The sequence below is a fragment of the Phocoena phocoena genome, chromosome 11 (assembly GCF_963924675.1).
Source record: "Phocoena phocoena chromosome 11, mPhoPho1.1, whole genome shotgun sequence".
In the NCBI taxonomy this organism is placed as follows: Eukaryota; Metazoa; Chordata; class Mammalia; order Artiodactyla; family Phocoenidae; genus Phocoena; species Phocoena phocoena.
The window spans coordinates 4,372,418-4,384,226 of record NC_089229.1 but is presented as its reverse complement, the minus strand read 5'-3'; the positions used below and the strand labels follow the sequence as shown (position 1 = coordinate 4,384,226).

Here is an 11,809-nt window from a genome sequence, read left to right as displayed (position 1 = left end):
GGTAAGGTCCAGCCTTTCTGTTCTTCTCAAAATCCTCTCCTCACAGCCCACATTAAAGGATTTGCACAGAGTGAAGTAGGCAGAACTTGCCAAGGGTCTGTAACACTTTAGACGTCGTCGGTTCGCGCAGGGCAGATGGCGTGCTGAGCTGCGTGCTTGTGCCCAGGGAGTTGCTCTGTGGCCCCGGCGCTGTCCCTGCTTGGTTTCTGTGTCAAGGCTGCCTGTCTTGTAGCTCCCCACGGGCTTAGGGCAAGTGAAGCATGAAGTTGGGATGTGTAGGGAATGAGAGACAAGCCAGAGAGTTGCTTAAGACCTTTTTTGTTTTTTTTCTTTTTGAAGCATGGAAAACAAATCTTTTATGTTATTCTGGTTAGAAATAAAATTTTATCTTCAATTCCGTTTGCTCAACTTTTCTTTAGTTATGACAAGGTATGGTATCATGTATTTAATGAGAATTTTTACCTTGAGTTGCCACTCAGTTGTGAAACTGATTACTTGAATGTGTTTATTAAACTTTTTGAAAAGCAAACTAAGTTGGCTTTTTTAAAAAAGACACATTTATAAAGTGCAATCCGGGCAAGATATGTGAATTTGAAAGTTGGTCATACGTAGGGTGTAGCAATATTACAACATGGAAAATGATGTGAAACAGGATATAAAACTGGAAAAGTAAAGTAGAGCCAGTTCAAGACGAGCTCTGAGTGCCATGCTGAAGAATCGGAGGCCTTCTTGTTGTAATGAGTGAATATATCTAGTCAGTTCTGCTGTGATTCTTATTTTTAAATGCAAATTTATTCCAACAAGATTGATATGTTAGAAAGAAACAATCCGAGCATAACTCGTTCACTTACTTATAATTTTGCCTCTGAGAAACACTGAGTCAGGGAGTGACTAAGTATGGATTTGTTTGCTGCCTCAAGCTGGAATAGTTTTTACATTTTTAAATGGTTATATTTTAAATAATAGTTACATAGACACCTACGCAACAGCCTCTTTGCTTCCTCATCGAAGCCTGAAATACGTATGACTCTCCGGCCCTTAAAGAAGTTTGCTGGACCTGCTCTAGGTGAAGGCGGGAGACTGCAGCCGGCTGCACGGAGCTGCGGGGGATACGCCGCCCAGCCCTCAGCCCTGGCCAGCTCCCTCAGACGAGCCTTCCCCCACTCGACCTCAGCAGCAAGCGTCACCCGATGAGTTGCCCATTTCACAAGCCAACGTCTGAGTGTTTTTGAGATGAAGTGCCATATATGCTCTAGTATTTGTGAATTTCTTGACTACTTAGTGTGTATAAAACCAGCTATTTATTAAGTTCCTGTCTTTTTTTTTTTTGGACCCCATGTTTCCCATCAGCCGGTGGTTTTCACTGTGCAGTTTTGCATGGCACCGGGGTTTTCAGGAATGTGGGTGTACCGCGTTACAACGAGACAGTGGTCCTACTCAAGGATCACCGGCGATCCACGAGTCCAAGTTACGAGACAGAGATAACAGCCCAGGCAGAGAAAAGGGTCTACACTGAGCTCCGTGTCACCGAAGGGACATTTCAATGTAAAGCTGATGCCTTTCAAGGCAGAAGGCGGCGGTGATTTAGATGGTATTACCAGCACTGAAAAAAGGAACAAAGGACTAGTGGCTTCTGCTGCCTCAAGTTCTTAGAGACTAGCTGATGGAGCACAGGAAAGCAAGTTTTACCTGAAATAATGAATGTTGTTCAAAAGCGATTCCATTACTTCAGGAGGCCACTCCTTGATTAATTAATTAGCACTTGGGCCCAAAGTAGCCTTAAATACAAGACCACCAGCACCTTAGAATTTTTTAATTCCATTTTTAAATGGAAATGAAGTACTATTGAAAACTCTGCAACTTTCTTTCCTACCCCTAATAATGTACAGTGGGCCTTCTGTTTCCATGGGTTCTACATCTGTGGATTCAACCAACCTTGGATTGAAAATAGGAAAGGGGGGCTTCCCTGGTGGCGCAGTGGTTGACAGTCCGCCTGCCGATGCAGGGGACGGGTTCGTGCCCCGGTCCGGGAAGATCCCACATGCCGCGGAGCGGCTGGGCCCGTGAGCCATGGCCGCTGAGCCTGCGTGTCCGGAGCCTGTGCTCCGCAACGGGAGAGGCCACAACAGTGAGAGGCCTGCGTACTGCAAAACAAAAACAAAAACGAAAATAGGAAAGGGAATTCCCTGGTGGTCCAGTGGTTGGTTAGGACTCCGTGCTTCCACTGCAGGGGTCACGGGTTCGATCCCTGGTTGGTGCAGCCAAAAAAAAAAAAATAGGGGGAAAAAAGATGCCAAAAATCAATACTTGGATTTGCCGCATACAGGCAACTACTTACATAGCATTTACATCGTATTAGGCATTATAAATAACGTAGAGATGATTGAAAGTATGTGGCAGGATGTGCACAGGCTGTATGCAAATACACCAATTTAAATAAGGGGCTTGAGCGTGCTTGGATTTTGGCATGCGTGATGCCCACAGATAGTAAGGATGACTGTTTATGTGAAGAAGTCAGTTGTTACTTGGGAAAACCTGTGTTCTTCAGTGTTTCCTTAACAGAAATTATATTCGGAAAAATTTAAATTGCATTGAAGGAGACATAATTTAATTTCACCTTAAAGTTTTGTTTCTAAAACTGTAGATGGTAGACATTTGAAATTAGACTTTTTTATTGGCATTTTCAATACTGACTTCAGTTCCTCTGAAATAATTTTCCATAAAACACAGGTTTAACACCTTAGAAACTAAGAGTTTCCCTTAAAGATTACTTAAACGTACAAGGCGAGATCGGAGTAAAGATGATGCAGGATTTGCAAACTTTCTGACTGGCTTTCAAAACAGAAGTTAAAACTACGGTTGTTTCTTTTATAACTCATTCAGAGCTAACTCACAAAAAACACTACCTGCTGGAATGGGCCAGGCCTGGGCACTCCTTAATGGAAGTGAGCTACAGCATCTTTGCCTGGTAGCAATTAAGCTTTTTCGTAAGTGGCACACAGGCTGTCTAGCTTTTGCTCCAGAAGTCTGTCACTCAAGAGTGCTGTGGGGTTGAACGGCAGAGTGAGAACAGTGACTCGCCTGGCCGCTGTGTGACTCTGCTCTTACGCCACAGGGGCATTCTGCGTCCTAACGGGCCTCCTGCTGCTTTCTCTGTCTTCAGTATCTGGATACTGAGACAGATCTAGGGTCAAAACTCGGCTGAACATGCAGTCATCATGCTGAAATGGAGAGAAGACAGTTACAAGTCAGTTCCTTTACTTAGGGAATAAGTGCTATTAAATGTAAAATAAGAGCCATCAGTGAGTCTAGATTTGCATTTGAAAAGGAACCTCCTTCTAGCCACCTCAAAAGGTATTGCTCCTCTGCATTTACATCAGCTTTATTTATGTTTTATATTAATCTGGTAAAGGGTGCCTGAATATGCCACCCAAAAACAGGCCTCTTGCATGTGGATTGTTTTGAGCCAGAGGCTACTGAAAACCAGCAGATGTAGGAAAAGCTCCAAAAACCAGGCACAGGTTTTCCTTTTGTAAAGGAAGTTTACATTTATGTAAAAGATGACACCCTTTCCACTTAACTCTATCAGTGGAGAAGGCACCTCAGTCTGCAGAGCAAATCTGACTGAACAGCCCTTGTTTCCTGTACTTCTCCTGGTCACCTTCCCATCACTTGCCTCCCCTGCCCAGAAGCCCCAAGACTCTTCCTTATTTTAGCCTAGGATGGTATATAAGTCCAAGTTCTAGCCACCCCTTTGAGTTACTCATTGCTGGGTGTACCCATGTGTGCACACATGACGCACATACTAATAACCTGTTTTTCTCTTGTGAATCTATCTATTGCTGGTCTAATTTACAGGGCCCCAGCCAGAGAACCTGAGTTGGGTAGGAAACGGTTTTATCCCTCGCCTACACTGGTAATGAGAACTTCCATTTCTCTCTGGCAGCGTACCTCCAGTGATCCCCTAACATTAATTAGGCACAGGAAGGGAAGTTAATTTTTATCTTAGCTTAAAGGAAAACACAGGAAGCAAAACCTAATTGTCCAAGAATTGAATGATTTGAATGAGTGGCCCTGCTCCATTAGCTCAGGTAAGTATTTTCGGTGGCTCAAGAAAGGTGTGTTTGAATTCTAGAAGTTACTATACAACTTGGAACTTGTCAATTTCTTTGTTTTTTTTTTTTTTTCCTTCGTTAGTTTTGGAAGATAAATAGTTCCTTGTTCTACCACAATGCATTTGTTTTTGCCTACAACATTCAAACATTACAGAAATATGAAACAATATTGACAATTTATTCTAAGTTAATATGTACTATTATTTTATAAACAATTATCATACTGTTCTGCAATTTTCGATTTTCTTTTTCACTTAAAATATATCTTAGGGCTTCCCTGGTGGCGCAGTGGTTGAGCGTCCGCCTGCCGATGCAGGGGACACGGGTTCATGCCCCGGTCCGGGAAGATCCCACATGCCACGGAGTGGCTGGGCCTGTGAGCCATGGCCGCTGAGCCTGCGCGTCCAGAGCCTGTGCTCCGCAGCGGGAGAGGCCACACCAGTGAGAGGCCCGCATACCGCAAAAAAAAAAAAAAAAAAAAAAAAAAAAAAAAAATATATATATATATATATATATATATATATATATATATATATATATATCTTAAGTTTCTGTGTACTGCCATGGAAAAATATCTGAGTAGTTACTGTTAAGTCTTATTTGATTAAAAAATCATTTAAGCCTGTATTTATACACTGCAGAAATCAAACAGTATCTATAGGCTTCACTAGGAACTTATAATTGTGCTGTCAGGACCCTCTAAGGTGATTTTATTCCTCTCCCCCATTTACTTATCTTTACCTCTGGATAGATGCCTATCAGTGCATCAGCTTTGCAATACAGCTCCTCTTTTAGGGAAATGATTATCATCTGAAACTGTTCCTGAGTCTGCTCTTTGATATAACTTGATACCTGGGAGGGAGGAGAAAGCACACATTTCATCAGTAAAGAAAGGTCTTGTCTCTCGGGGTCTGGAGGACAGTGATTCTGCATGTCTCTGAATCTGCCCATTTTAGGTGACAAGGCGCTTACTTCCCTTTCTGTTAATTCAGTAAATCCACTAAAACTGCAGAAATGGAAATAGCTCAGATTGTAAAATAAGAGGTTAGTAAAAAATATATAAACCTCATTAATTCTATACCTGAAAACTTGGAAGGATATTTTTTTAAGAATAAAGCTCTAACTTAAGATACTATCACGTGAATACGAAATCAACCTTTACAACAAGATAAAACTACCACTCAGATATCTTATGAGGGTGAAGAAGGGCTGGTATTTAAACTTCCAACTTCCTATATTGCCAACAAAGCCTCAGGGCGGGAAAAATATGGCGATTATATATGTATTCATAATCCATAATCAACTCATTTGGTTAGAGGGGAGCTCAACAGCTCCTTCAGGAGGCTTAATTCCAAGGAATGAGAATAAGAACAGATAGACTGGATAGAAATGGGTCTTGGTGAACAAACTACTCAGAATTTGGAGAATGATAAAGAACTTAGACTCAAACCACAGTTTAACAAGATACTTGCCAACTCCCTGGATCTCTCTGCAATTCCAGAGGGTGTCTTCTCCATGTGTATTGGTCCTGACTGCACCCAAGATACTAAGGACACAAGTTCTGGAAGCAGGAATGGCAGCTCTGGTTGAGGAATGAGTCACTAGTTGAGGTGAATGATGAGAGAGGAGGGAAACGGCTTTGGGCTAAGAGGCTGAATTCATAGAAGGAACTGCCGCATTAGAGGCAATGGCAGCCACTATGATACAGGTCTTTAAAAAGTCTTGGGATATTGATAGAATGGAAGAGGAGACGGGATGCAAATATGTAAGGCATGCATTTTGCTAGGAGAGTTGCCTGTGATAAATGTTGGGCACCCTGATCACAAGAGGGAGTGGAAGCGCCTTCCTAGCTGCTCATATTACATCACTGCTCATATTCAGTTCAGCAAGGGGTGCCAGGAACATAAATCTCAAAGGGAAACTGGAAATTAAGAGGTTTTTAATACATAGGATAGGTGCAAACAGAAAAGTCTTAAGAAAGACCTAGTATGTGAAGATGCCACTAATACGAACATCTAGATTTTGCTAGAAGATATGGATCCCTTAAATGCTACAGAGAGAAGGGGCAGTCCACAGTGATGGATCCCACCCACCCCCCAGACCACACACAAAGGGTATGGGATACAAAGTACTAAAATTAACCTGAGGGGAAATTCCTCCCAAATGAGTGAGGCTATGGAGTCCAGTTAGCTGATGCAGACTGGCTGGCATTCAAGAGACACAAATCAAGATTTTCTTTTCTTCCCGTTTTCTTCTTCCCCCGGTTATCCTGAAGTCTCTGGTAGGTCACAGAATGTGGCTCTTGCCTGTTCTCTACAATGTGCGGGGGACTTTGGATTTGTTTTCTAACTTCTGTGAGTGTGGTGTTGATGTGCTATTCTTATGTACGCTATGACACGTTTAAAAAGCAAGGTCCGGGACTTGGCTGGTGGCGCAGTGGTTAAGAGTCCGCCTGCCAGTGCAGGGGACACGGGTTCGAGCCCTGGTCTGGGAAGACCCCACATGCTGCGGAGCAACTAAGCCCGTGCACCACAGCTACTGAGCCTGCGCTCTGGGAGCCCGCGAGCCACAACTACTGAAGCCCGCACACCTAGAACCGGTGCTCCACAACAAGAGAAGCCACCGCAATGAGAAGCCCGCGCACCGCAATGAAGAGTAGCCCCCACTCGCAGAAACTAGAGAAAGTCTGAGCGCAGCAACAAAGACCCAACGCAGCCAAAAATAAATAAATAAAAATTTTTAAAAAAGTATTAAAAAATAGATAAGGTCCTAGAGAGGTTTGGGTTAGATGAATACACCCTGGGAAATCTGAAAGATGACCACTGTTGCCTAAAATTAGAAGTTACCCCAGGCTGCAGCTCCTGAAAAATCCCGACTCTCCCAGGCATTACACATGAGGTTCAACAGAGTAAGAAATCAGGGAGGTCAGTTTCAGAGACTCAACCTGTCAGGGTGGCACCCCAAGACTGACTACATCTCTCGGGGCTGGACTCATTAACCGAGCTTGTAAGACTAAGGTATAAACCAGAATGCCAGTTTACAAATTAACAGAGATATATCTGTCAGCATGACCAGAGCAGCCTCCTTGTAAGCAGCTGTAAATGCAAAGCCCAGTCATTTCATTCATCCATTTCTGGAAATGGATGGCTCTGGAAGTAGGACCACAACACAGGGACTCTGCAGGATGGAGCTGTCCCAGCCCTGGGCAGTGACAGGCACTGCCAGTGTTTGCCTCTATCCTTTGGTCACGTGTCCATGGTGAGCCCCATTCTCGGGTCAAAAATTTACAGTCAGGATGTGTGGTCTGAGAGCCTGTCTCTCAGGTGGCTTTGTGTATCTAGGCACTGATCTTTAAGGCTGACTTTCAATTGTGTCCTTAGTTCCCCCATGGTCTCAAATACTGAAAACAGTGCAAGTGTAGTAAATGACTATAAATTTTAATAAACAAAGGGGAGCAGAATTTTGAATTTTAATTCCTTTGGAATTTTATTTAGATATGTTATTTTTGGACTTTATTAAACACTGATTTGGTCCTGTTTGCCATGTGGCCTACTATTAAGGTCTGCTACTAGGTCCCCAAAACCTAGATTTAGGGAAAAGCAAGTCACCCAGTAGCAATGTTGTGGATCCAGTATAGTGAGTCTCACTTGACTCCCCAGGAACTCATTGAGGGTCCCCTAAACCTTGAATGAAAGCTACTACCCTGAATCATCTTGTTTTTAGATTTTTAACTTAGAAAAATCTATTTTTAACCAGCAATTATCAAATAAACATGTTCAGGGTAAATTGCCTTCTGACTGCTGCATCATGATCCTTGAATTACAGACACTGTACTGGAAATTAAAAGCAGAAAGGAACTTACTTTGCCAATGTTAGTGTTGTCCAGGGCTGCATCTACTTCATCTAAAACAAAGAATGGAGCAGGCCGAAAACTAGAAAAAAATTATAATTGCTTAAGTTACAACTTTGTTTTACAAGACTTGGAGGAGAGGACTAAGAGTATTCAGGATAAATAAATAAAACACATCCTTTTGGATGCTTTTGTCTAGGTCACCAATGACCTCTATGTCGGTAAATGCAACGCTCAATTCTCAGTCCACATCCCAGGTGACCTTTGCAGATGATACTGGGGGCGTGGGGGGGGGGCGATCCTCCCCGTTCCTCTGACGTCAAGGACAAGGACATGGTCTCTGCCCTGTGCCTCACCCACTGCTCCAGGCCCCAGTCTCCTACCAGCTCCTCCTCATCTCTCTAACTTCTTGACACTGCAGTGCCTTCGGGGCTCAGCGCTTAGAGCACTCCTCTATCTGATTAGCTCCCTTGGTGATTTCATCTGCTCTGGAGGTTTTAAGCATCTTCTATTGATAGTTCTGACCTCTCTCTTTCCCTGGCCTCACGGGTCCAACAGCTTCCTCAACTCCATGTGGGTGTCTAGCTTGAACCTGTGCAAAATCAAACTCCTCACCTACCCCTCAAACCCATCCCTCCTGTGGTCCTCTTCAGCTTAGTGAATGGCAGCTCTTATCACTCCCGTTGATTAGGGTCCCTCCTACCCCACGCCCTGTCTGCTCCCACACTGGTCCAAACCCGCCATGATCCTCCCATCTGACTGCTACACGAGTTTCCCAATCCTGGGCCTGCCACTGCTGCACACAGTCTATTCTCTACAGGCGCCAGGCTCCCTCTGGCCTCAGGGCCTTTGCACTTGTTCCTCGTGTCTAGAACATTCTTCCCTTAGAATTCTCCCCTAGAACATCCATCCATGTGACTTCCTCCCTTAATTTCTTCAAATCTTTGCTGAGATACTACCTTTTCAAATAGGCCTTCCCAGAAGACTTTTAAATATTGCAAACCCTTCCCTGTTACTATCGCCATTCCCTTCTTTAATTTTCTCTATAGCATCTGTCATTTTCTAATAGTCTCTATATTAGAGAATTACTTTACTAATACACCTTATTTATCATCTGTCTTCCTCAACGAAAAGGAAGCATCTTTGAGGCAGGGAATTTGTTTTCTTCACTGCTGTCTCTAATGTCTATTTTTGAAAAAATATTTATTTGGTTGCGGCACACGGGATCTTTAGTTGCGGTATGTGGGATCTAGTTCCCTGACCAGGGATCGAACCCAGGCCCCCTGCGTTGGAAGCATGGAATCTTAGCCATTGGACCACCAAGGAAGTCCCTCTAATGTCTGTTAACACCACTCGACACACAGTAAATATTTAATAAATATCTGTTGAATAAATGGGATGGGGGTGACACCTAGTATTAGTCTTATTCTGCTAAGATTTACTTCACACAGGCTCTTGTTTAAGTTCCTGCCTCCTGTTTTTCCCAAAGTCCTCCTGCATTAATGGCATTTTCTTTTCCTTTCCTGTAATTGTCAATTCCTTTTCCCTCTTGAGACCAGTAGAAAACAGCTGTAAAACTTTTATGTTGATCTTTCTGATCATGAAAATAGAGAGGCAGCATCATCTATACCTTAGTTCTTCATCTAATGCTTTCAATGTCAAAAGTTAATTGCCTTAATTTTAGCTAACATTTTTTCCCTTGCTTTATTTTACAAACGTAAGTGTCACCATCATCAGTGGAAATGAGGAGGTTAAACATTTTTTTCACAAGAAATACTTTGTTTAACATTCCTTGCTAAATAGCAGATCTCTGAATAGGGACAAGGAAAATAATATACAAGTTAGGTGTTTTTATTTTGTTTGGCTTTATTGTTGGTACTGTTTTTTGGCAATCCTGATTTCACATCTGGCCATTTGATACTCCTTTTTCTCCTTTCTTTTATGAAGCTGGAATGTTAGTAGCTACTGATAATAACAAATTGAATAAAAATCTGTCGAAGACTGAATTCTCTCTTAGATTTGCTGCCTAAATTGTTACAGGCCTACAGCATAACCTGAATTGTCTGGCTGAAAAAAAGTTTAGTATCACGTACGCTAAATATGACTAAAGACAAGTAATTAACAGATCTTCTGTAGGAAGGTCTATTTGGTTTCTGCCCTGATGCAAAATCATATAGCTCACTGTGACCTTACCTGTGCACAGCAAACAGGAGAGCCAAAGCTGCCACACACTTTTCTCCCCCCGACAAATTATCCATTGGCATGAACCGTTTGCCTGGGGCCACACAGTTATAGCTAATTCCCTCCAAGTAAGGCTCTTCTGGGTTTTCTGGGCTAAGAAATGCCTGAAACACATGTTATTTATTTAGCAGCATCAGAAAAGCTATTAGTAAATTTCAACTTGGAATTGCAACAGAGTTTAACTACAAAATACTCTTGGTTAGATTTTCCTCCATTTTGATGGAAAAATATCAATGCCTGTAAATAATGTATTTAGCTCTATCTATATGTAATCACAGACAGCAAGGGTGTCTGGGGCGGGGAGTAGAGGGAAAGCATTCTAACACAAAGGATAAGGCCTTCCCATCAGGCTGCCATCCAAAGCTCAGAAGCATACGCAGCAGTCTTACTAAAGCAATCTTCATTCAGTTCTTTCATTGGTCCTTTCATCAAATCCATATTGATGAATCCTGTCCTTTAGTCTTACTTTACTGAAAATAAGTTATTTTTGGTGAAAATTCTAAATATATGATTCAGGATTACCTCAGTCATAAAAGAATCCCATGAGAAAGAGGGAAAAGCAGATAGATCAGATCAGATCTACATCTTTAGTCCACATTCAAGTCCACAGTATTTGCTGTGGCTATTGATCACGGAACAGAGAGATTACCGTTACAAGGGGCATATCTAGATTTGAACGCTGCCTTTAGTTCTTTCCCTCTCCTTTGTTATTCTGGGCAACTCCACAGACCCCAGATCAACCATTTTCCCCAGATCATCTACATCACCCTAACTTTACTACAGAGACGGCGTTATAAAATCAAATTAGTACAGGTGACAGAATTCCAGAACTGAAAGAGACCCTGGAAACCAAATGATCTAACCCATTCATTTTGCAGATGAAGAAGCAGGACCAGAGAGATTCTGACTTGTCCAGGCTGGTTAGTGGTGGAATGAGTAGGACCTAGAATACAGGTCACTGCAATGACCAATTTCCATGAGCTGACTTTGCCCGGTAAGTGGGTCATTCAGATAGTGTGGTGGCGATTTCCCACCAGAAAAAAAAACACACCACCACCGACATGAAGTTCCCACTCATATTTGAGGTGAAAAATACGTACTTGGGCACTGTTGTTTCTGCAGAGCTTCTTGTAGATCTGATCAATTGCGACTGAGATGTGCTCAAAACATTGGCTGAAAAGATTGTATCTCCTTTTTTTCACCTGTTCAAACTCTTGCCTACATATTCTGGCTTCCTTTCTGCTGGCCTCAAAAGCTAAGAGAGAATCAATGTTCTTTATTTTGGAGACCACCAAGGGCTTCTCTTATTTCACCTTTAAAGCATAAAATAGTTTTTAAACTAGATTTTGGGTTTGGTTGTCTGAGTAAAATCTACCTTCAAAACACCTCAACTATTATTAATTCCAAGAAAATGACTTAAAACTGATGAGCCCTTTTTCTGGTAGGGCTGATTTTTAGATAATAATAACAAACTCCAACAGAGTATCTAATATGCCTCTTATGCTGGTATGAAATAAGACACTATTCTAAAATAATCAATACACCTGTCTTTATATTAAAGCAGAACGCTTTTCAAAAAGGAAGGAATTAGTGATTCAGTATT

General features: G+C 42.3%; 1 protein-coding gene across 1 annotated transcript in view; it reads right to left on the bottom strand.

Annotated features, from left to right (window-relative positions):
- Positions 1-3,104: 3,104 nt before the first annotated feature.
- SMC1B (structural maintenance of chromosomes 1B) overlaps positions 3,105-11,809 on the bottom strand; it is an 85,924-nt gene continuing 77,219 nt past the window's right edge. Inside the window, exons 21-25 of the mRNA XM_065887293.1 lie at positions 11,307-11,461; positions 10,159-10,310; positions 7,978-8,047; positions 4,857-4,967; positions 3,105-3,221 (exon numbers count right to left, since the gene is read on the bottom strand). Coding sequence (XP_065743365.1) covers positions 3,105-3,221; positions 4,857-4,967; positions 7,978-8,047; positions 10,159-10,310; positions 11,307-11,461 — 605 coding nt within the window. The remainder of the gene's footprint in view (positions 3,222-4,856; positions 4,968-7,977; positions 8,048-10,158; positions 10,311-11,306; positions 11,462-11,809) is intronic.